The sequence below is a fragment of the Equus caballus genome, chromosome 13 (assembly GCF_041296265.1).
Source record: "Equus caballus isolate H_3958 breed thoroughbred chromosome 13, TB-T2T, whole genome shotgun sequence".
Lineage (NCBI taxonomy): Eukaryota > Metazoa > Chordata > Mammalia > Perissodactyla > Equidae > Equus > Equus caballus.
In genome coordinates, this window is record NC_091696.1 from 51,619,362 (window position 1) to 51,643,765 (window position 24,404).

Here is a 24,404-nt window from a genome sequence, read left to right on the forward strand (position 1 = left end):
GCTGGCAAGGCTATGATAAAGCAAGTATACTCATACAACTGTGGCTAGCACCACGTTGCTTTTAAAATGTTTTTAGGGGGCTGGCCCCGTGGCCAAGTGGTTAAGTTTGCGCACTCCGCTGCAGACGGCCCAGTGTTTCGTTGGTTCGAGTCCTGGGCGCGGACATGGCGCTGCTCATCGAGCCCCGATGGGGCGGCGTTCCACATGCCACAACTAGAAGGACCCACAACTAAAATATACAACTATGTACTAGGGGGCTTTGGGGAGAAAAAGGGAAAAAAAAATCTTTAAAAATGTTTTTGGAAAGCAATTTGGTAACTTGTCAACAAAGCAATGACAGAACCACTGTCAATGAGACACAAAGAAATACTAAAAAGAAGTGGGTAGAAACACAGTTAAAAATTTAGGTGGGCATTAAGAAAGGAATAGACAGTGTCAAAGTTAAATTGGAAATACATAAAAGTTGTACCCACAGCCATAAAAAAAAGTCTCTTCTCCAGCTCTGACCCTGAAGTGTTCTAGCAGTGACATCATTAGCCTACCCACCACCAGACTGTTGTAGAACAACACGAAATGAACTCAGAGCACTCAGATTTGTTTCTAATTGGACTCTCCATTAAAAGAACCCAGGGGAGCACTTGATTCCATGTCTTGGAACAGAAAAAAGACAATATGGTCCACGAACCCCTTGCTATGTCTGAAAAGGAGGAGGCCTTCACAGGTGTCTGTGGTAGCACAAAAGGGCAGGGAAGCCGACCTGTAGGGGCTGTCACTGGCCAAGTTGTAACCCTACAAATACTAAAAAGATATCAACAAGTACAGCTAACCCAAATAAGCTAAAACTGAGAAAATCATGAGTCTGTAACAATACACACAGGTGATAAAAAGTATATCAATATTGTAACATAAAAACAGGTTGAATATAATTGACAATTTTATAATTAAGTTGAATAACTAAAAAATACGAAGCTCTGTTTCTTGTGTTATGTATGTTTGTTCTTAAAGGACAGACAAAAATTTCTTTCTCCATTTCAATAGGGAAGGTGGGCACACAGAAACCAATGGTGTGCAGCAGGTGACAGCTCAGCCACCACAAGAGCTAAGCTAACAGAGACACTCACCTTGAGATACGCAAAATGCATAACAGAGTCAAAAACAAATCTAGACGGAACATCCTGTGACCCAAACAGGATGAGCATGGAGGTGGAGAAGGGAGGCAGCAGATGGCAAGAACAGGCAGGAGCCTGGGCAGTCCCCGCAGTGATGTATAAGCCTCTGCTCCACGTGGCAGGCCAACCCCAAGAAGGGCAAGCAGAAGGTAAATCTGATGAGACTGGTTTACAAGCATGTGTGTTTCTTAGACCTTTCTTTTCTTTCTAGCAAAGTGGTTTCTATGGTTACAGAAAAGGTCTTGAGAGCAGATCCTCAAATGCAAGCACTGCCCCTTAGAAAAAGTGGGTTTGCAATCTGACCTCGGCTAGCCCAATACTGAGCATAGGCACCAACTAGATGGGCAACCCTCAGCACAATCCTCTGCCCATTCCCAGGCTCCACAGTGGGTGCCAGCCAAACCATGACGCACACTGGGAACCAAAAGGTTGTCTTGACACAGGTGGACCTGACCCAACAGACCCCGTGACGCCGAGGAGCACCTGGCCTGGCAATGACGAGGGAGGAAGTGGAGCATCATGCTGGATAAAACCTGCTCACTTCCGCTCAGACATCCATCCACACATGACGATGGTAAGCGCTACAGAAAATGCCCAGGTCACCTGAGCAGGTGTGAGGGGAGACGGGTGTGCCACAAGAACTGAGAATCTGAAGGACAGGAAGTGTGTGTGTTTTGCTGTTACTGGTGTTGTTTGCTGGGGATGGCAGAGAGTGACTGAGACACGATTCAGGCAGAAAACAGGCACCAAGATAGCACTGCATTTTCCCTGAAGAATGTAAGTCACATGTGCCACTCCGTGTCAACACGTTTGGATGCAGAGGACTCCAAGTCTGATGCTGCAGCAGCCCAGCCCTAAAAACCCCTGGTCGGCCCAGATGTACTACCAAAGCTCCTTCCCCAAGTGAGCGCATGTATCCCGTCCATGAGCAGTGAGCGTGAGAACAGGCAACAGGCTCAGTTCCATGGCTGCCCCAATGTGGGGCTTGTCCTGGGAGCTGCCAGGCCCACTCTAAAGCACAGGCCATTAGGAGGTCGCCCATCACCCTGAGCTCCCAGTCTTAAGAAGCTTCGGGTGGGCCCCGACACATATTCTTATCCAAGTGGTTCTCAATGGGGCCTTTCTGCCCCCCAGGGACCCTCGGCAATGTGTGGAGACATTTTTGGTTTCCATAACTGGGGAAGGGAGAAAGTGTTACTAGCATCTAGTGAGTAGGGGCAGGGATGCTGTAAACATCTCACAATGAACAAGACAACCCCCAAAACAGAGACAAATCAGGCCTGAGCATCAACAGTTCCGGGTTGAGGATCGTCCTCCAACTTGGTAGATTCTACCCTCCCATCCCCAGGGAGGACCCCAACAAGTGTTCAGGGACTGCCCTCACAGCACTCAGCACTAGGACAGGCCCTGTGTGCAGCGCAGCCCTGCAGCCACCCCTTAGAGCAGTAGAGAGAAAGAAGTACAAGCACAGGAAGCTGGGATCCGCAGAGAGGTAGGTGTGCCCAGTTTGAAAAACGCATGTTAAAAAATCCTAATGCCGTGTTTGGGAAACAAGAAGAAACTTACTTCCATGATCTAAACAGTATAAAATGTCAGCACTGATGAGGCTTCACAGTAAGACTGCCAACCAGGGGAGTGACTTTACATCGAGAAATATTAGACTGGAAGAGAAGAAAGCACACCACTGAATGTACTCACGGCCCCCCAAGAGCCGAATGGAAGTGCAGGGAAGCGGGGCGAGTGGCTGCAGGAGCTGGAGGAGGCTGAGAGGAGGGAATGGGCACACCTTCAATGGGAGTGAAGTGACACCCAACTCCCTCAGCAGCAAGACCCACATGCAACTCCCAAGAGGGTAAGAACACCAACTCAGCAAAGATGCATGAACCAGAATGTCTCCGCGCAGGCCCCTGCTCACAGACAGGCAGTCAACCAGTTCAACAGCAGCCGCAGGCTGGTGAACCAAGCAAACTGCCGGGGTATAGGCCCTCACTTTCTTTTTCAGTTTCTTCTGGACTCCCGACTCAGCTGGCTAACACACAGGTTTTGGCTGGAACTCTGCTTGACAATGCTGTTTCCAAATGCCAGCCTTTGACATTTCACTTGCTGTAAGATTATACCCAACAATTTCTCTGATTTGAGAATTTTTTTTTCTACTAACGACGCAAACTCTCAACTCAGAGCAGGAATGAAAAACACAGCTAGGAGCCTGCTTTGACTGCCGTGAATAACACTCTATTTCTTCCAGGGTAAAACAAGTCACTGCAGAATAAGAACACATCTAGCCAGAAAACTGGCATGTGAGGAGCACAGTGACCTGCAGCCTCATGGCCTGTCCTGGAACGGCTGTTCCCTCAGGGGAATCACCTCTCTCAGAAGGAGCTCCCCCACCCAGACTTCAGGTAAAGGGCATTAAGACTTAAGACAACCCCATGCGTGGATTCCTAGCATTGTACCCTGTGGGCGGTCTGGGATTGAAATCTGTGGTAGAGAAACAGTGTCTTGTGTATACTTTGCAGAGCCTGTCACAAGATAAAGGTTTGAGCCCAGGTTTTTCCCACCTGTAAACATTAATGCTAATGCTAACTCTGACCTTTACAAGATGCCTGCCAAGTTCACTGAGTCAGAAAGCACAATTCCAATCAGAGGTTCAAAGGCATCAATGAGCCTCTCCTTTAAGAGAGACACACCACCTTAGTATAAATTAACATAAACGAGTCAGTCACCTTACTTTGTTGTTGGCAACTGGCTGAAACCGTCAACAGGCTCTGGACAGGTACAGAATGCTCTGGAGCCTGAATGAGCCGTGCCTGCTTTGGTTTGGTGAGCATTAAAGTAGAAGGCTTGGCCACATTCAGGAGAGAAACAGGGTGCGTGGTCCGGAGATGCAGGAGGGTGGTGAGGTGGTCCTGAGGCCAGGCTGAGAGGGAGCAGGGACAGGATGCCAAGTGTCTACACACACACCAGTCAGCAGCACCTACAGTGCACAACCACCGTCCCCCTCCACCTCAAATTGCCAGGACTCCACGCTTCACCACCAGGAACCTCTCCGGCCCCTTCACCTAGCCCTCTGGTCCAGCCCTGCCCAGTAGGCACAGTGTGTTTGCCCCACCTTATAGCACATCCTGCACCTCCGTGTCCAGAGTTCTGGGAGGGTCAGGGGGAGCTCCGAGACCTTTAACTCACCCAAAGCAGACAACCCGGGCCATGCAGTAACTTCTGTTAAGTATCCCTTACTCTCCAAAGCCATGGTTTTTCTGTTATTTCATAAAAATATATACACTCATTTTGCTCAACACAGTTTCTTAAACGAAGTAAAGTAGCCACATTATTAACCCAATTACTCAACAAACATGGCCAATGTGCTAGCATGGTCCAGAGACACGGCCATAGGCAGCTGCGCTTCCTATCCCTGGGAAGCTACATCCTAATAGGGCGACAGGTCCAATGTCATTTACAGAACTAGCTGGTTAAAGCTGTGAGAGTGGCCATGGTAGAGATGGCCGAGTGCCATCTGCTCTGTCACCCCTACGAATGAGGGTGCAGAGCAGACCCCTGGCTGCTGTGGGGCTCAGAAAGAGTGCTCTCAAGCAGAGCAGCCTCAGGCAGAGGGGTTGGAGGGTTGCAGCACTGTCCAGGGGAGGGTGACGGCGGCTTAGATGGCACTGCGATGGCAGGGAGGGAAATATTCAGGTACAGAAAGTGAAATGTAACAATGGCTAATCACGCATCACACATTTTAAAGTTCCACTTTCCCCTAACGTTTCTGATTCAAAACACAGCAGCCTTCATGACTCATGAGTTAGAAAGAAAAAACAGTCATTCTGAAATCAACATCCAAGTGAAGTGTAGAAAGAACTGGATTTTTGAAATGGCAATAACAGATGATATCACTCACACACACACACACCCCTGCTTTTCTATCACATGCTTTATGTGAAAGAGCAGGCCCTCCACCAGCACCTCCCAGCAGCTTTAATGATTTAAGGCAAATATGGTTCCCTCAAGACCACAGTGCTCTATCCACTCCATCAGCAAATGTTTGCTGAGCACTTAACTCTCTGCCATGCACTGTTCTGGGCACTGGAGATACAACAAAGAACAAAATCAAGCCTGTGCCCCCAAGAAGCCCATATTCTAGTAGGGCAGACAGACCCCCTCCCCGCAAAAAACCAGGTAAAATCTACAGTGTGTCAGATAGTGGTAATCACCATGAGAGAAACACAGTGGGACAGCAAGACAGGAGTGTGTGGACCGGGGTGGTGCAAATCAAAACAGAGACGCCCTTACTGGGAAAGGGACATCTGAGCAAAGACCAGAGGAGGGAGGGAAAGGCCTAAAGACATCTGCACAGAGCCTTCCCAGCAGAGGACTGGCCAGTGCAAAGGCTCCGAAGCACGAGTAACTCTAGACTCACCACCCTCCAGCGTGGCCCATGGTACAGGCCACCTCCAGAAAGAACCCCTGGGTGCCAGGCAGGGAACCAAGTGCCCCTGAAATACCCTTCCTGGGGTCACTTCTGGCACCCTCTGGGCACCTCAAAACACAAGGGTGGGAACCTATGAACGGGGCTGCCCACAAGGGCCCAGGCGCCTCCTGAACTGGAGTCTGATGCCAGCCTAACCACAGCTGTACTGCCCCACATCAGTCCTGGTCTCCGAGATGCTGGTCACCCGACCACTGTTGTTCTGAAATGTCCCAGTAGTCTCTCCTCTGCTCCAGCGTTATGGGCACTACGGCACAAGGACTTGTCACGGGCAGCTTCCCTCCTCCTTCATGGAATTCTGCAATCTCCTTCCTGCCGCGGCCACAGCATGCCAGTCCAACACCTCAGCACAAGACCAGATCTCAGGGCCCCTCCCTGACGGAGAGACACTTAGAGGGTCAACTCAGTGTTCGTGCTTTCTCTTCCTGCAGTCATAACTAGCTGGCATGGGTATGTTTTAATGAATAATTTTATTTCTATACTTAAAGAAAATGATGGTTGCAATATTACCTTGTAAAGCTTTTTTTTTTTTTTTTTGGAGAAATATTAGCCCTGAGCTAACATCTGCCGCCAAGCCTCCTCTTTTTGCTGAGGAAGACTGGCCCTGAGCTAACATTTGTGCCCATCTTCCTCTGCTTTATATGTGGGATGCCTGCTACAGCATGGCTTGCCAAGCGGTGCATAGGTCCGCACTCGGGATCCGAACCAGTGAACCCCGGGCCACCAAAGTGGGACGTGAAAACTTAACCGCTGCGCCACCGGGCTGGTCCCCTTCTAAAGCATTTTTTAAGCAACAGTTGTGAAATGAAAAGTCTTAGAAAAGAGCCCTCTTCCAGTGTGAAAAGTCCAAATGTTTATCTGTACTATAGCTGTTATTCTAAAGGGCTAATTTTTTAAACATTTTGAGGCAGTAATTAAGCTGCATAAAGAGCACTCTGAGACCATCTGCCACAATCTGGAGGACACTTGCTGACCAGCAGCCCTGGGGTGGGGTGGGGTCTTGTCAGGCTCCCAGGCACCTCTTCCAGCCGGCCAGCCCTGGGCCCTGAGGAGGCAGCACAGCCCAGAGAGCCCAGGCGACTGAGGACCTGCAAGTGAGTCATTCCCTCCCGGCACAGCCCAATCAGCTTGCCACCCACTTGGTGACCCAAAATTACGGTAAGTAAATACTTTTGGTTACTCAATAGCTTCTGAAATTTAAATCTCTGGAGAAATTTAAAGCAACAGAACCTTAGGTGTGCCCACCCACCATCCCTGCCCAATCAAATGGAGCTTGTCACAAGAGAAGTTCTCAAGAACATGGCCCTCTGCCCAGTCCCACAGGCTCCGCATCACTGTGAGAGCTATGATCACTGGCCCTTCCTACACACGTGCACACACCCCAAATCCAAGCCCAAGGGAAGGCTGGGAGCTGCGGCCTGCCTCACACTGACAAGTTGCACACCAGTGGCTCCCCACAGCCAAGGCCTACGTGTGTCAATGCTGCTCCTTTCTGGCCAGGAGCCTCCCAGAGGCCATGCCCCAGCCCCTCCCTCCCTCCCCCACTTCTCAGTACTGTACCCTATCAACTCCCTCCTCCCTCAGGACAGGAGCCCTTCTGTGCTTCTCTCTCCTACCTCCTGTGTGACTGTCAGGATAAACTTCTGTAACCGCATCGTTGCTGAGAAACGTGGAAGATGTGCACATCTCTATTGAGAACAAGGAGGGACAGCTGTTCTCAGTTGAACTTGGCCAGGAAAACTGGCACCATCGACATCCAGCACCTTTGGGGTCTCTGGAAAAGTGAGTCTCACCACGTCCCCGCAACTCCACTCAACATAAATCTGGTTCTATACTATGAGTGTGTTGTGGTGAATCAGTAAGTAGGAGAACCACCTGCTGTGTTCACCTCACTTTTTCAGAGCAGGCACACGGGTTTCGGAGAGGACCACAACCGTGCCTTCACAGGAGCATCTCTGACAGGAAGACAAGCCTGAATTTTAAACAAGAGACTTCCCAATGAACTTGTAAAACTATAGCCCATTTGTAAACTGGCCATTCTCTGTAGACTTGAATTTGTTCCATACAATTTGTATATAAGAACTTAAGAGGGGCCGGCCCCGTGGCTGAGTGGTTAAGTTCGCACGCTCTGCTTCGGCAGCCCAGGGTTCCGCTGGTTCGGATCCTGGGTGCAGACATGGTACCGCTCATCAGGCCATGTTGAGGTGGCGTCCCACATGCCACAACTAGAAGGACCCACAACTAAAAAAAAACATACAACTATGTACCAGGGTGCTTTGCGGAGAAAAAGGAAAAATAAAATCTTTAAAAAAAAAAAGAAAAGAGTTTCAACTTTGATTTTTTGAGTATTGAGTTCAGCAGTCTCCCCTTAGAAGTAGAAACTCTCAAGGGAAAATTAACTTGAGATCAAATTATATTTTCGTATCCACCAAAAACATATCAAGGCTCAATTTAATTAAGTAGTACATTACTCAGCCACTAAGAGAGTTTAGGAAAATATCAGTATCAAGATATGAAAAATACCAAAATAGTCAGTATCCAATATTCAAAACTGCTAAATGTAACAAATATTTGATTGACAAACAGATGAAAATTGCAAATGAATTTGGGGCAAAGGAAAACAAATGACCCACAGACTTCTTTTCCACCTTCCATCAAGTCTCACACACCGGACACCGCACCTCTTCCAAAGCTGCAGACGACAGCTTCACTAACCTTAGGAGACTGACTAATTGCCAGGTAGATGGAAGCTTATTTTTAAAATACAGAGCCATATATTTTTAAAGCATACCTCATAGTCCTTAACCAGCTGGTGGCAGGACAGTACTGCACTGGGCAGATGAGGACGTGGAGCGGTGAGATGACTCACTAGGTTTCTGGAGGCCACTGTGAGCATCTGGGGGAGAAGCCACAGCCGGGGACCTCGGGTGGCTTCCCAGGGCTCTTGCGTCTACACAGGGAATGTAGCCAGCTGAAGAGGAGCTTTCTTCTCCAAAATGGTTTGGAGGGTTTGTGTTAGGACGGAGACTCATGGTTTTTCCTCCTCTGTTTTGAAATGTAGTTTAAAACACTTTACAACAAAAAGTGACTTATTCATTCAGCTAACTGCTACTCACTGAGCACCAACCAGGAGCCCCATCCATGCTGAGCCCTGGGGACCAGAAGGAAGACGGAAGATAGTACCTGAGTCAGTGCCCAGCGGAGGAGGAGTTGAATTTGGGGGAAGAGGGTTGACTGATGTCCCTCGGATCCCTCTGGATCTTTATTTATCTGTCTCTATGTCTTTATCTGTTTAGGAAGGATAAAATGCAAATTAGGTAAGAATTTCAAATGAAGGATGAGCTTGGGGAGTTTGAAGTTAGACTCAGAGTTAGTGCGATGGGAGTCTTTCATCTTGTTGACAGGGGGAGTCTGTCACTCTACACCAGGGATAAGGATTCAAAGCTGGGGACCTACACACCCCATATTTGAGCAATTGCAACTAGATTCTTTACATACATCTTGGCTCTTAAGTGTTTCTTTTTTAATTTTTTAATGTAACCTGCTGAGGAAGAATCTAATTCCACGATATCACAAGAATAAACAGATCCACCAGCTTAATCATTAGTTTCTGAACTGTCTAAGCCTTTTACACGTGAACTAGTCAATGGCGCAGACAGACAGACAAATTACAGGTACAAGGAGAGAGGAGCTACTGAGAAACTGTTAGGACTCACACTCTGCCTAATTGGGACCCCAGCTCTGCTCCTCACTAGCCACCTGACCTTGAGCAAACTGCCTCACCTCTCTGTGGCTCAGACTCTTCACCCCATAGTCAGGGATAAGGAGATCCAGAGCTCCCGGGATTGCTGTGTGGATTTAATGAGTTAACACAAAGCGCTCAAGCAGACTCAAAGGGAGCGCACTCACTATATAAGCACTTTCACAATAAAAAACACAGAAGACACATACACAAAGTTTTCCCAACCAAGGATCATCAGATCACAAAGTAAGCCCTTCAAGACCAAAATGAAGCCCGTCCCCTTTCTAAATGCTGTTTGTTTATCTATGAGTAAAACTGGATTAAATATATACTGTATTAAGTGGCCCAATTCTAACTCTGAGGCAGACAAAACAATATAGGAAGGCTGAGCTCCCTAACACACCAGGCGAGGAATCAAAATCAAAATCAGGGCCTTCTATGGTCAACATGTCATCACACAGCTTAGGGCTCCAGCCAGCAAGAGAAAGGATCCCAAACTCAAAAAGCTAAGCTGCCTTTTTAAAGATGGTGTTTGGGGCCGGCCCCGTGGCCAAGTGGTTAAGGTCGCGCACTCCGCTTCAGCGGCCTGGGGTTTCGCCAGTTCCAATTCTGGGTGCAGACATGGCATCGCTCATCAGGCCACGTTAAGGCAGCGTCCCACATGCCCCAACTAGAAGGACCCACAACTAAAATATACAACTATGTACGGGGGGGGGGGGCGGTTTGGGGAGAAAAAGCAAAAAAAAAGATGGTGCTTACGCTATCTAGGTGGAGCACGCTCTAGAGCTGTGAAATGCACAGAGACAGGTACAGCCAACACACCACACAGTGGGAACACCTCCCTCTGGGTCCCTGCATAAACGGAGGTGGAAGGCTGCTACCAAATCCGACCAGTTCATCCCCAAAGGGACACTGCTCTCAGGTCAGCTGTGCTCACTGGCAAGGAACATTCTGGTAAGAAGCCCCTCTCACCCCAAGAAATTCCACAAAGCTAGCCTCAGCACAGAAAAACAGGCAGAGGTAGGGACAGCAACCACTGCTGCCTCCCCTACATCCCAACTTCCACCATGAAGAACTACCATGGTGGAGTAGCAAAATCAGGGACCCAAGTTCTCGGTTTGTGACTTAGCTGAAACCATGGGTAACGATGGGCAGCCACACTCTGAGCCATAATTTACTCTTCTATAAAATGAAGTTGATAATATAGACCCACCCCTTGAGGGCTGCTTTGGCACTCATAAGGCAGACCAGGCATGGCTACTGCCTAAGGTGGCGGGAGGGGGTTCTTGGGCCCTGGCACCTGTCTGTGTGTGCTCATAAGGCCAACCATGCCACATGCTCTGCCCGCATTGGCCTTGGGCTGTGGGCAGATGGGGAGCTGGCCCACCAGAGACAAGCAGTCACCAATGCTCTTGTGCAGCCAGACACACAGCAAAATGCAGCTTGTCCTAACCACACCAAGTGTGGTTCCTCGTAAGCGTGGAACCACACTTATGAACTGAAGCTCCAGGTGGCTGGCTGGCTGGATTTAAACGAAGACGAGAGGAAGACTATCTCTAATGTTCGTTGGAACTGGGTGGAGAAAGGGCAAGAAGGGAGAGAGAAGCATTTGGTGGGTGATCCCCGAGGGTGGCCACTTAATCTGTCCTCCCACTCTCTCCTCCAGCCCCTTGGAACCGCTCACTCAGTCGGAAGCAAGAGAAACAGGCAGAGGAACACAAGGTTGGAGCCGCCAGCGGCCTAAAGTCTAGTCCTCAGGCTTAACTGATCACAGGACTCAGTAAACACTATGTCTCTGAATTTTACTAACGTGCACCTTCAACATTAATTTTGTACATATGTCACCACAAACATACTATGAAACGCTGAAATACAAGATTTCTTTGCATAGACACTGAAGCTCTGCTTACTTCCTGCACTTTGGAACTATCTAAAGGTATACTTTACACACCATTAACTTTATTAACATGAACATCAGGATGCAGCTTACCTCTGGACAGGAGGGGAGAAGATAACCATTGGGAGGGCCACTCAGCAGGCTTCTAAGACCTAGCAACACCCTCTGTTTCCAGCAGGGTGGTGGGCACACACGAGTGTGCTTTATGTTCATTCTTTAAATTCTCCATATACACCCTTTAGAGATACAAGTTTAAATATTGTTGCTTAAAATGAAATTAATGAAATGCCGTTTTTCTCTACTTCTAAAAATAAACATTTATTAAGTGTTTACTGTTTGCCACGGACTCTTCTGAGCATTTCACAAGTACAATCACAGTTGATCCTCGAAACAACTTGGGAGTGAGGACCACTGGCATCCTTTTTTTTACAGAGGGGGACACTAAGGCACAGAGCAGGTCCCTGTGCACAGCCTCATGCCCAGCACTGAAGCCACATTCAAACTGGTGTTCTCAATCCTTTCAGTCAGGAGAGGGTGGGTCTGCTGCTGATACTCCTTGTTAGCCAAGGAACGAGGAAGTGGGCCCTAACCTGGCAAAGCCTTCCTGGGAAGCCTTTAGTAATCACTACCACATTACACCTTAGGTCACACCCTTCTGATCTGGCACATTCCTCTACAAAGAAGCTAGCGGAAAACAGTCAGAAATTCAGACCAAGATTTATATTACAAAAACATTAATTAAGAAATTACGGCCTATGTAAAAATGTCCACCAAGAGGACAACGGCTACTCCCGATTCGCCCACAGAGAGAAGCACTAGGCAGCCACTGCAAGTGGGATATTTAAAGAAATGCTCATGCAAAATGTTAAGTGAAAACAGCAGGAGACAAAACTGTGTCAGGTATACAACAGGGTCCCAATTTGGTTAAAAAAAGACAGAAAGGAAACATGACTTCTGGGTAAAGGAAAGACAGATCTTGGGGTTGGTTCCCTGTAACCATTAACCTTGAGAGCTGCAAAGGACAAAGTGTGACTCGGACAAGGTCAGCAGAACAGCAGGGAGCTCCCAGCAGGGCCTCTGAGGGATCTTTCAATGGGGCAGGGGCAGGGAGCAGGGTGGGGAGGGGCAGGACTAAGTCCTTGATGACCCTGGTAATACCATGCAGAACCTAAGGACATTTTGAACTTCCTTCCAGGTTCATCAGTTCATTAATTCAGAAAGGACTCACAAGGGGCCAGGCCCATGGCCGAGTGGTTAAGTTTGAGTGCTCTGCATCGGAGGCCCAGGGTTTCACCAGGGTTTTGCCAGTTCGGATCCTGGGTGCGGACATGGCACTGCTCATCAAGCCATGCTGAGGCGGTGCCCCACATGCCACAACTAGAAGGACCCACAACTAAAAATATACAACTATGCAGCAGGGGGCTTTGGGGATAAAAAGGAAAAATACAATCTTTAAAAAAAAAAAGAAAGGACTCACAATGTATAATGAGTATTTGCTAATGAAAAGATGAATGAACTAGTAAGGTTTAGATACAGATCCTATGTGTGAGGCAGAAATCATTAACTACCAGTGCAGGCCCAGAGTAGAAATCCTATTTCTGCTTTTCAGCCCATCATCCTGGAACTGTATCAGAAACACAGCAGCACTTCAAAGATAATTAATCCAATCCATATACTTAAGATTCCATTTCACAGCCAAATAAGCTTGGATAAAATCTAGAATGAATATGCATTAAAAGCTTTACTCAATAAAATCTATCATTAGTCAGAAAACAATATCAACAGGCTCTTGCCTTCCATTTTGCTAAAATTGATAATTTAACATATTAAACTTGACAACTAAGAAAAACAGTTTCTAATCTAAAGTCATATTAATTATATACCACCTAAATAAAAATCTTTACTTGGAAATTAAAATCATTCAGCAAACATCTTCCCCCATAATCTAGTTTGGGAATCTGAGTGACACCTAACTTGATCACAAGAAGGTTATCTCCTAAGTAAGTGATGTGGTGAGGCCAGGAGGTGCTGAGCCATTTCCCCTCCCACTCAGAGGAGCCAAATCCTGGGGCCTCTTCTTTCCCACTCTCCAGCTTATGACCCCAGCTCCTTACAGGAAACCTCCTTCAGCCTCCAAGACTAGAAGGTCAAAAGCTAAAATAAAATCTAGAACACACGGTCACTTCCAGTGAAATGAGGTCTTTTCCCTGGGATTCTAGTCCTACCAATCCCTTGCCTCCAGCACCTCCTCGCCCTGTCTAGTCCCCTCTGCTGGGCTGGCGACCCTCAGCACTTCCCACCCTTCTGAAGCCGCAGCAGCCCCATCGCAGCTTTCCCTTTGCTAACACTGACCCACTAGCTCTGCCCTCTCCTCCTCTGATGTCCTGCAACCTCAGTGTGAACTATGCTGCACTTAGTCCTTGCCAGCCCACGAGGCGTGTAGCACCAAGTGAACATCTCCCCAAGCAAGGTACAAGATCCTTGAGAGCAGAAAATGGACCTGTGAGAACTTCCCACAGTTCCTTAAAATGTCCTGGATTTTCTTGACCCTCCATCAGTGTTTCCCACACATGAACATATAGAGCCACAGTGTTCTGCATAATTGTTCTAGTAACCCTAACAGATCATCCTGTAAGGAAAACGCCAAATTACTGTGGTCAAACTTTGTTTTTTAATCCTCAGAAGCTTCTCTCTTCTTGAAATAGGAAAAAAATGAAAACAAAAACCAGCCCCCAAATGCCAAAGGCCATATGAATAAATGTCATGTGGCAGGAACACCCCTCCAGCAGTGTAAATGTAGGTACTTTGCAACAGCAGAAGAGAGACTCAACTTATTTCTAACCAAGAAAGCCTATCCTGACACCTGAAAAGGCACCATAAACAGATGCTCTCTCTTCCTGGGCTCCTTATCTGCAAATTTTGAATAAAGAGCTTCTTATTGGGAACAATAATAGCCAACTGAGACACAGTGAGACTTTGTCCCAACGTTAACAGCTAACTCCCACAGCAGAACTTCACAACATCATCAGCGTGCACAGAAAGATCTATTTTGCTTAGTGTGACATTCATCCACACCTCCATCACTCCCCAATTTAGAGCTCGGCTAGCAGACTGACACATGCTTCCGGACCGTCCTGAGGCCCATTCCCCTGCTGCCAGGAGCCCTCACCATCACCTTCTCCAAGGTGCCTTCCCCTTATACCCACACCCTGGTCTTTCCTTCTACCAATGCCTACTTTCATAACTATCTTGCTTTTGATGTGGTCCCCTGGAAAGGAAGGGGCGGGGCGGGGAATGATCTGTAGATGGGTGGAAAAACAAACCAAACTCATTACTTTTCTGAAATGCCTATCTTCTGAGTTCTGGGCCAGAAGAAACTCTAAACTCTGCTCTTGGTTCAATCTAAAAGCCTCTAAGTAACAGCCCCAGGTTAGTCTGTGCCTCAAGGCAAAGATCTTTAGACAATAAACAATACTGTAGCTTCACCAGAAAGAAAAAAGCCAGAGGAGAAGGTATCAAAGCTGACCACCTACCTTCACAAAAGCCACGTGATGCACATCTATCCTTCACCTGCAAAGAAAGCAGGTGAGAGACTGACAACACAAGGCCTGAGGAGATGGCAGCAAATGCCGATCAAATCACCAACAGCAGCCTCCAAATACTCCAGAGGGACACAGGCCTGCCCCGGATTAGAAACCAGTTCTATCAGGGAGTCAAGGCTCACTCTGCACCTGGGGACATAGCTTTCCCTGCAGAGTGTCCCGGGAGTGTCCACGCCTGTAGAAATTGGCTGGAGTCGGCAGGCGCACCTGGATCCCATCCCAGCTCTGACCCGTACATAGGTCTGAAGCCCTCCAGGTACCAAGTGTCTTCATCTGGAAACCAGAAGGATCCAACCGGGTAAGCATGAAGGTCCCTTCCAAAATAAAAATATTGTGGTCATCCTACGACACACAAACAGCAAGTATCAGAAAGCAGAGCAGGGCCACAAGCCTAATTCCAGTCACTGAGAACTCATCTTGGTTTCTCCTCACCAGTGATAAGTCAAGTGGACATCAGGCACCCTGAGAGGATGCACTAGGGGCACCCCAGCCCCATGGGATTCTTCCGGAGCCCATAACCCCAGTCTCATCACCAAAATAATCAGACAAACCCAAACTGAGGGACAGTCTATGAAACACCTGACCAGTAGTCTTCATAAGCATCAAGTTCATGAAAAACAAGGAAGGACTAAGAAACTGTCTGAGACCAGAGGGGACCAAGGAGACACGACAACTAAATGCAATGTGATACCTGGATGGGATCCTGGAAAAGAAAGAGGACACTGGGCGAAAACTGATGAAATCTCAAAGAGGTTTGCAATTTAGTTAATAACAGTATGCTACCAGTGCTAATTTCTTAGTTTTGACAAATGTGGCATGGTTGTGGAGATGACAACATTAGGGGAAGTGGGGTGATGGGCATTACGGGAACTCTGTATTGTCTTTACAACTTTTTTATACATCTAAAATTATTCCAAAATCAAGTTTATCTTAAAAGTAAGTTTGGTTAGAGGCTATTTTGATAACTTTGAGTAAACTTAAAGGATCTGAAAATAAAAACGACTCAATGTTCAACACTCATTTGAAAAATGTGGGGCTACTGAAGGAAAATAGTATACTTGAAAGGAAAGGAAAAATCTAACATAGAAAAAGTTTAGTATGAACTTCCTAATACCACCTTCTCCAGCTTGTGTTGTCGGAAAGGCCTCAGCGCCTGGAAGCAGAGCAGGTCTCCCTGGGAAAAGTACTAGGCAAGCACAGCCTGCCTGGTCTTCCCAGCACGCAAAACAGAGCTCCCTCCTTGAACTTCCTCCACACTTGGCCACTTCCCTGCTCCCCTGCCCTCTGGGCGACCCCTGCCAGGAAAGCCCCTGCTCCCTGCACCCCGAGTGGAGGTTCTTCTGCACTCCTCTCTGGAGCAGCCCCACAAAGGCTGGCCGCCCATTCCTGGCAGGGGACTGCCCTCCCCTTCCAGCACCATTTGTAATGGGCTTGCCCGTTGACTGTTTCCCTTCAGCCCCTGGAGCAGGGCTGTGAGTGGCAAGGCTCACAGAGAGGTGGGAGCATATGCAGGCTGTCCTCCACCCACTAAGGTGTACAGGCGGTCTTTTTCACCCAAGGACTCCTTCAGGCCATAAGCATGGAGCCCTGTTCTGCTGACGCCTCTTCTCCTCACCTACCACCAACACAGCCACACTCACTTGCACCCAAAAGACACAAAGCTCAGTGCCAGTAGCTTCTGGGCAGGACAGTTTTCTAAGATTAAAAAAAAAAGCATTTAGATTATGAGTTTTGGGGTTTTTTTAGGAATGAGAATAAAATGCATTCACAAATAAAATCTATATTTAGATGTACTTTTTTTAAACTATATATCAGATAATAACCAGTTATGTACATACAATCAGTAGAAGACTATAATTTTGACCAAAGAAAAAAACTCATGAAAGAAAAATGCCAAACTGCAGGAAGAAAAACTGAGTTAACAATGGAAACAGAGGGCAGTAAATGCTGAGCTTCTGAGATTGTGCACTGAGGGAACAGTTTATTCTCTCATCCTCCTGTCCAGCCTAAGTCACAGGCCACTTGGAGAGAAAAATGCAAAATGGCTAAGTGCTTACCCTCAAGGAAGGAAGCCGGTTAATAATGACAAGACCCCGGAAATGGGCAGTCATCAAGCCTCTTGGCTTGCTAAGTGAGTTAGCTTGCTCACTTACCTGCTTCCCCATGGTCAGCTGCTGTGGCTCTCCAGATCAGACCTTCCTAAGAACAATGGCTGAGGAGAGCCAGGGTTCAGGCAATTGTCCCAAAGACTGGGCTGTTCCCATCATTTCCCAAAGAAGAAGTCCATGAGGTACTGCTTGACAGCCAGGGTGGCACACGCTGGGTCTAATGTTCCCATGTGCTCCCGCACTCCTCCTAGGTTGGTGGCTCTCTCACTCACTCCCTGCACACCTGTGCATAGGAGCATAGCAGGAAACTCTGAGACAAGGTGGGCTGCTCAACACTGAGTGCTGGGGTCCCCCAGGACCACCAGCCATACAACTATCCTGGGAGGGTGGCACCTCTAGCACCTGGGGGCACAGCTGTGGTGATGTATGTGGCTGCACCCACCCATGGAGCACATGCCCCTCTTAGGGCAGGACACTCCTATAAATGAGAGCAAAGTTAAGGCCTGGGAAAAGCCATCTCTGATCTTGTCCAAAACAGCAAAGACAGGTGTGCCAAAGGGACCACAGAGCAGGATGGCCATTTCCCCAACAGTCCCTCCATCAGGAGGGAAAAGCAGCTTGGCTTCTGGTCAGAGGGACTGCTAGGGTGATCCTCATCCTCGGTTAGGGATCTTCCCGAAAGCAGTCCTCCTAATAGGAAAACAACTGCCTTGGGAGCAGCTGCCTCTCATGCAGGGTTTACAGTCCTGACACTGGCTCTTCTACAGTTTAGGTACTCAGAGTCTAGCCATGTGAGGACAGTGGTCCGCAGTAGGCCTCGCCCACCCCGGTGGCAGTGCCAACACGGAGCGCCTCAGCTCAGAATACTGCATGCTTGACACTAACATTTTGCTTATTCAGATTTAACCCAATATTTGATGGCCAAAACTTCCCAGGGAGGGCTATAGTATAAAAAGGAACCAATAGCGTTGAAATATAACCTTTCAAGGGTCAAGTAGATGTTATAATACACACACAGAAAAAAGAGCTACCCCCTTTTAAATTATATTTCCTTAGACAACGAAGAAGTGGAACACAAGTCCACGTTTTTAACCATCTTCCTAGGTTGGAGTTTAGTTTTGGGCATTAAATAGACAATGAACAGTTTATGAGGAGACCCTCCAACCCTCAAACATATACAGCTCTGAATGCAGGATTCAGACATGTTTTTGTTAATAAATAGCAAAAAATGGTAAGACAGTGTGTGACAAATAACGCCACAGAAAACCCAGGTACGAGAACCATGAGGAGAAAGTGTGAAAAAGAATAACAGAAACCATCTAGAAACTCAAGGTTTAGAAAGATGCCATAACAAGGTGCAGAACCTGTTTTAGAGAAACAGAACGCTGAATATATAACAAAACCAAGTGCAGACCAAAGGAGGGGGTGAAGGAGCTGACCGGTCAGAAAAGGCTTCACAGTCACGGGGGGGTCCACTGAGGGGAATTTCTTCAGGCAAAGAGGAAGGGCCTAAAGAGGAGAACCTGGCAGCTGAGAGCATCCTGGATACTGTCCTGGGCTGTGCAGGCTGGAAAGAGAGGCCACAGAGCAGGGGCATCTGAGGAGGGGCTCTCACTGCAGAGGAGCAAAGTGACAGGCCAGGAGAGGTAGAGAGAAGTCACAGGAGCACTGGAACCTGGGGACACCCCAGCAAGTCCTCACTTCCTCCTTCACCAGGAAAGGGGGAACTAGGAAGAAAGTGTGTCAACGTTTTCAGCCCCGCCAGGCAAGAGAGCGCGATGAAAGTGCAGTGTGGCCATGCCCCTCCAGATGTAACTGCATCCTTCATTGCAGGAGAGCATCCATGGCCATGCTACAACCAAGCACATGCAGTGCACTTCAGATTGGGTTCAAGAGCAAGGTCTGCGAGATACAACCTTCTCCGCACAGGTGGGGCAGAGTTCCAAAGTCTACTGCAATCTCCCAGAAACAGGGAGGGAGAATGGAAAGTTAACTCCAAGCCCCTTTCCCACAGCACTTCATGAGAAGTTCAGTGAGGCGTCAAGCCTGCCCACAAATCTTATCAGCCTCCTCTGACAGCACCCAATATACGGCTGTCACTTTGAGATACAACTCCTGCTGCGGTAAAATTAATTCCCAAAGAGAAAAACAGGTTGACGAATGAGACTTTAACAACGAATTCACTGTAAACAGCTTTTACCCAGATGAATTCTGATTGAAATATTGCACACGCACAGCCGCCTGCACGCAGCCTCTCATCAGCCCTCTCCAACCTGGGCAGACCTGCAACTAGCTCCACAAACACAGAAGACACGGACCACCAGAATGAACTTCCTCGGCATCCAGACATACCTTCAAACCACACCTTTAAATATTTCGATTCCCTGCAGGCTGCAAGCTGATTTAAAGCACAGTGGCTGGTATAGAGGGCAGGCGATCCTGTCTGTGGGAGGGAGGAGGTCACTGGGCCATCAGGAACCGTGTGCCCACCTTCATCAGGTCCTTTGGCAACGCTCCAGATGAAAACCACCTGTTTGTTTTCTGTGGGCCGTGCACCCAGTTATGGGCTGCTAATGTCTGATCTGTCCATCTTTTTCACACACACAGTTTGCAGTGCTGTCAGTTCCAGCTTCTGTGGGCCTATGTGTAATCCAACTATTTAAACAGAAACCCGAATCAGTTGGTCTGATAAGGGATTTGAAGCCCACAAATGAAAATCCTTTATAATGAACTACCCCTGTTAACACATTCAAAATGACTTAGAATTTCTTGGAGTAAAAATTTCAGCTTAAATCAGGAAAACTTCCAGACTAAGAGAATGGAAACAGACATTGTATAACTACATAAAAGCAACCAGCGTCAAGCAGTGAAAGACCCCCAAGAAACATCAGCAACGCAACAGACCTTTCTCCTCTAAGACAGTATCATCAGAACACATTCCCCATCACTCTTGAGAAAATGCACTCTGCCTATTGATTCAGCTAGAGACTGGATACACAACTGGTTCTCAATATTCAAATAATTTTTTTAAAAGTCTGGTATCACACTGAAGAAGTAAAGAATGTGATCCAGTTACAGAAGAATGCACGACCGAAAAGACCTGAACGATACATGTCCAAAACTTACAGTTTCCACACCAGCATTTCCTCCCTGGTGATCTGCCCTTTGAACCTGCCTTCAAAACAACTGCGCTCCGCACCCCTCTGGCCAGCTGTCATCACAAGGGCAGGCACAGGGCATGCACACATCGGTCGAGTCCTCCCACCTGCTGAGGGAGTCATTTCTGCATGAAGTGCTCCTCGGCAGCAGCTCCTTGCTCTACTCGCGGAAATGAAGTATCACGTGGAATTCCATCAAAGTCCATTTCCACAAGATACTCCTTAGGAAGGGGCAAAGTGTAGTCCTGTGAGGGCTCTCCACACACCATCAGCTCAGAAGGGACTGACCTTGCTCACCCCCTCCCATTTCTGCAACAGTTCCCAGTTTATCACACGTTTGCCCTACGTGCACCCAAACCCTGTAACAGGTGGCTCAGGGGATGAGAGCACAGATTGAAAAGGGGGACACACCTAGGAGCCACCTTTTCCCCCTTCCCAGAACCATGCTAAAGGCAGCTTTGAAGAGGCTGAGACCTGCTTTGAAGAGCTGCCCTTGGCCTCTTTTCAGGTCCCACATCTCTGTAGGCTGCTGCTGTGATCCTTCTTATGAAACGCATGTCAGAGGACTACAACCAACCTACACTTCCACTCCTTATTAGTACGGGGACCTCATCTTGTCAGCTCTGGACTCAGCTCAGTAACTCCTGTAGGGGCGTCACCGGGACATACATACACCACACGTTGCACGAGGCCACACAAAGAGGAGTTACCCAAAAGGGAGTGTGAAAATCAGAACCCACTTCTTTCCATGTTCTCTGCTTTCTCCATCACCTTCCCACACAGACGCAGCCATCCTTGCAAAAGACAGAGCCGTCCTAGAGTGTGCAGGGAGCCACTCTGTCTAGTCGCCAATTTTACCTTTAACAAAAGCATTGTACAGTTCTTTTTTCGAAAGGGAGGATTTCAAGCCTCATCCATTCAGAATATCAACCCTCAAATAAGGATGAACCAGAGCCTCTTTCCAAACAGCTGCTTTCTGACAGCATGAGGCTCAAACAGGCTTCAGGGGTCACAGAGTTCAGCCATCTGCCCAAAGAAAAAAATAAGTGTGCCGTCCTTCCATGTGAAGATGTCCCTCCTACATCCAGCACGGCACAGTCAGGACATTCAGGTGCAACCCTCAGGAAGGGGTCCTGGGCAGTGGCACCAAGGACTTCCTTAGGTCCAGTACTGCACTGAGCTGCCCAGCAGACTCCCCTCCAGGGCACTCCTCTGAGTGGGGCTGGGTGGCACCGGGGCCTCTGCCATCACTCAGACATGCGTCCAAACTGCACTCTATTTACCAGGCAAGTACTTAACCCCTCTGCACCTGTTTCCAAATGGGAACGACACCTATCTGGCAATACTATCACCAGAAGTCAAGCAACACCGTGTGAGCTACCTAGCAAAGTGCCTGCCTTAAGGTAAGAGCTCAATAAATGGTATTCACAGCCCCTGGCCCCTCTTAGTATCAAACTGGGCTAGGCCCTTTTCAGATTTCACAACTCGTACTGCTCCCCCTGTTGGCTGTACACACTTAAAGAAACAGGAAAGTTAATAATTGGGATGGGGCTTCTCATACAGTGCTACCTTAAACAATCCAGATGCAAACTCACTTGAACCACGCAAATCTATCTGTCCTCAGGTGAAAATTCCCACATTGGGGGCATCTCTGCCATTACTGATGGGAAATATGGCATATTCTCACATATTTACACGTGGGAGAATCTAGCTGATGAAGTCACAAAACCTAGTTCCTCTCAGTTCCTCACGGAGAGGTCTATCCTTTATTCTGTAATTCACTTTTTCTCACTGGATTCCAGCGTTTTTTCACTAAAAAGGTGCTTTATGCAAAGAAAACTCCCAGACATCAACTGTCCATCACGTGGAACCACCAAAACTAAAAGGAAATGTGCTCTTTTCCTCTTCCCACGGACATTGTCAAAGTACACACCTTGCGTGGCAACATCACTGTATGAAAGTTCATTTTACAAACTTCCATGACTACTGTCAGCCACAGCCTCCACTGAGGTTCGCCAAGCAGCCTAATTTGTGTTTTTGTGTTAGCCCAGCCACCCCAGGGTACAGTCACACATGTCGCAACAGTCAAAGACATCCCTTTCGCCTTTGACCATTTTTCTCAACTGAACAGGTCCTCCTTCTCTTAGACTTTGGATTATCCCCCATCGCTACAAAGCAGAGTTCTTAACCTGAAGTCCACGGACGAGCAGCAGAAAGTTCAAGAGCCTCCTGAAATAATTACAAAATTCGGTGTAACTGTGCGTTTTTCTCAGGATAAGATTCATACCTTCCGTGAGATTCTCAAAGGGGCTTATAACCCCCCAAAAAGATTACGGAAAATAAATAATCAAGTAAATTTCTCGGCTCTTCCTTCATTTAAAGGATTTGCCTTTTGAAGCAAATTGTGCAAGTGTGTTGACATTCTTCCATCACCCACTTTACACTCGCATACAAGGTGGACGTCCTTAAACCATCTTCCCAAGACGCCAGAACTTGGAAGGAAAACATCAAAACACTACGGATACTTTTAGCAACAGAGAGAAAACATATAAACACTAGCGATACTCTTAGCTAGACGTTTCACCCAACAAGCGCTTCTTCCTTCCCCCTAAAACCCCTCCTCGCTGTCCCGCTCACCTGCCCCTCGGTGGCCAGTTTGAGCCCGGCCTCCCAGGGGCGTCGCACCACACCGACGCCTGTGTCCAAGCGGAGCCTCCAGGCAGGAGAAGCACCCCAATGCCGCCGCGCCGGGAAGGGAGCACATCGACTCCATCGCAGCCGCGAACTCGGAGGCCCGGAGCATCAGGTGCTCAGGCGAGAACTCACAGCTCCCGCTCTGCTGCGGCGGAGGCACGCGGACCCGTTCCCGGCAAAGGCCCCGGCGGTTCCTCCACGGACAGAACCGAAGGGAACCCGGAGGCTCGTCTCCAGGCCGCGCCGAAAACAAACTTTCCGAGCACTTCCACCGCGACGGCCGGTGACACCTCCCCGGCTCCCCCGCCCTCTGCGCGTCTGTCAGCGCCCCCGCCGGGCCGGCGCCGCCGCACCGGGGCCCGGGCTCCCCGCGGCGGCCAAGCGGCGCCGCCACGGCGCCCGCGCTCCCCGGCCCGGCCGCCTGGCCGCAGGTGAGGCGCCGCCCGGCCCTGGGGACCCCGGGCCGCCCAGCCTCGCCGGGCCCCGGCGGCCGCCGCGCTCGACGGGGTGACGGGCCTGCGCACCCCGGCGGCCGCCGCGCACTCACCAGCTGGCTGGTGGTCCTGGCCATGGGCCCCGCGACGGCGCGGGCGCCTCCCCCGCAGCGCTACGCGGCTCGTCGCCTCCTCAGCGTCCTCCTCCCCGCGGCGGAGCCCCAGCAATGGCCGCCCTCATCCTGCGCCCGCCCCGCCGCCCACCGCCCCCCGCCCCCGGCGCCGCCCCGCCCCCGCGCGACGCCAGGCGGGACTTCCGCCGCGCCGCAGCCGCCGCCCGTGCCCATTGGCCGCCCCTGCCGTCGCTCCGCCGCGGCCCGGGGAGGCCCCGCCGGCGCCTCCGAGCCGCATTTCCGGGTTGGGGCCCAGCGGGCGGGAGCGGCCTGGCCCCGCCTACGGGGGGGTACCCCGCGCGAGCCAATCCCGGGGCGGCGGGCGGGGCCGGGCGGGGGAGGGGCGAGCTGTCATCCCGGCTCCCGCGCCGGGAAACTGAGGCTCGCAGATGCCGAGGCCAGGGCCTGCCAAGGTCATGCGGGAGGCAGCGGCGGGGCCGGGCTCCAACCGGTGGCTCGGACTCGGGAGCCGGGCTCTGCGTAAACACGAGAGATGCAACTTTACGAGTTGCAAAACTAAGACGTGTGCACGGAAGAAAATTTAGGGTATAAAGTCCTAATTATAAGGCAGAAAACAGTCCCATCTCATCACTGCTAATAGTCCCGGGGACACCTTTAGAACTCCCTTCTTTGCTCATAATTTGTTTTTTTGATAACGATAACGATAAAGATGACTTGATGATGATAATGATTATGACGTTGAATTTTTTGGTATTTTAGTTGATGATGGTGATGCTATTGTTGGTTTTTTAAATCGTCTTTAAAATATACATAAAATTTACCACCTTAACCGTTTTAGGGTACAGTTCAATGGCATTAAGTACATTCACGTTGTTGTGCTATGATGATGTTGTTTTAAACAAAATTAGGACCATCTTTGTACCTAAAGGTTTGCATATTTTAAAATAACGTTTTTTCTATTTCCAAAAGAAGTTATTTTAAAC

At 48.9% G+C, this 24,404-nt stretch overlaps 1 protein-coding gene across 6 annotated transcripts in view; it reads right to left on the reverse strand.

Annotated features, from left to right (window-relative positions):
- The window catches only part of PDPK1 (3-phosphoinositide dependent protein kinase 1), an 83,949-nt gene that overhangs the window by 56,335 nt on the left and 3,210 nt on the right, over positions 1-24,404 (reverse strand). Inside the window, exons 1-3 of one of the 6 annotated variants that reach the window (XM_023616526.2) lie at positions 23,401-23,568; positions 8,836-8,940; positions 8,444-8,697 (exon numbers count right to left, since the gene is read on the reverse strand). The exons of 1 other annotated variant lie outside the window; for it this stretch is intronic. In XM_023616526.2, coding sequence (XP_023472294.2) covers positions 8,444-8,548 — 105 coding nt within the window. In that variant the 5' untranslated portion in view covers positions 8,549-8,697; positions 8,836-8,940; positions 23,401-23,568. Of the gene's footprint in view, positions 1-8,443; positions 8,698-8,835; positions 8,941-22,796; positions 23,165-23,400; positions 23,569-24,404 lie in introns of those variants that run through there. 4 more of the 6 variants (XM_070231149.1, XM_070231150.1, XM_023616527.2 and 1 more) reach the window with 4 other exon arrangements.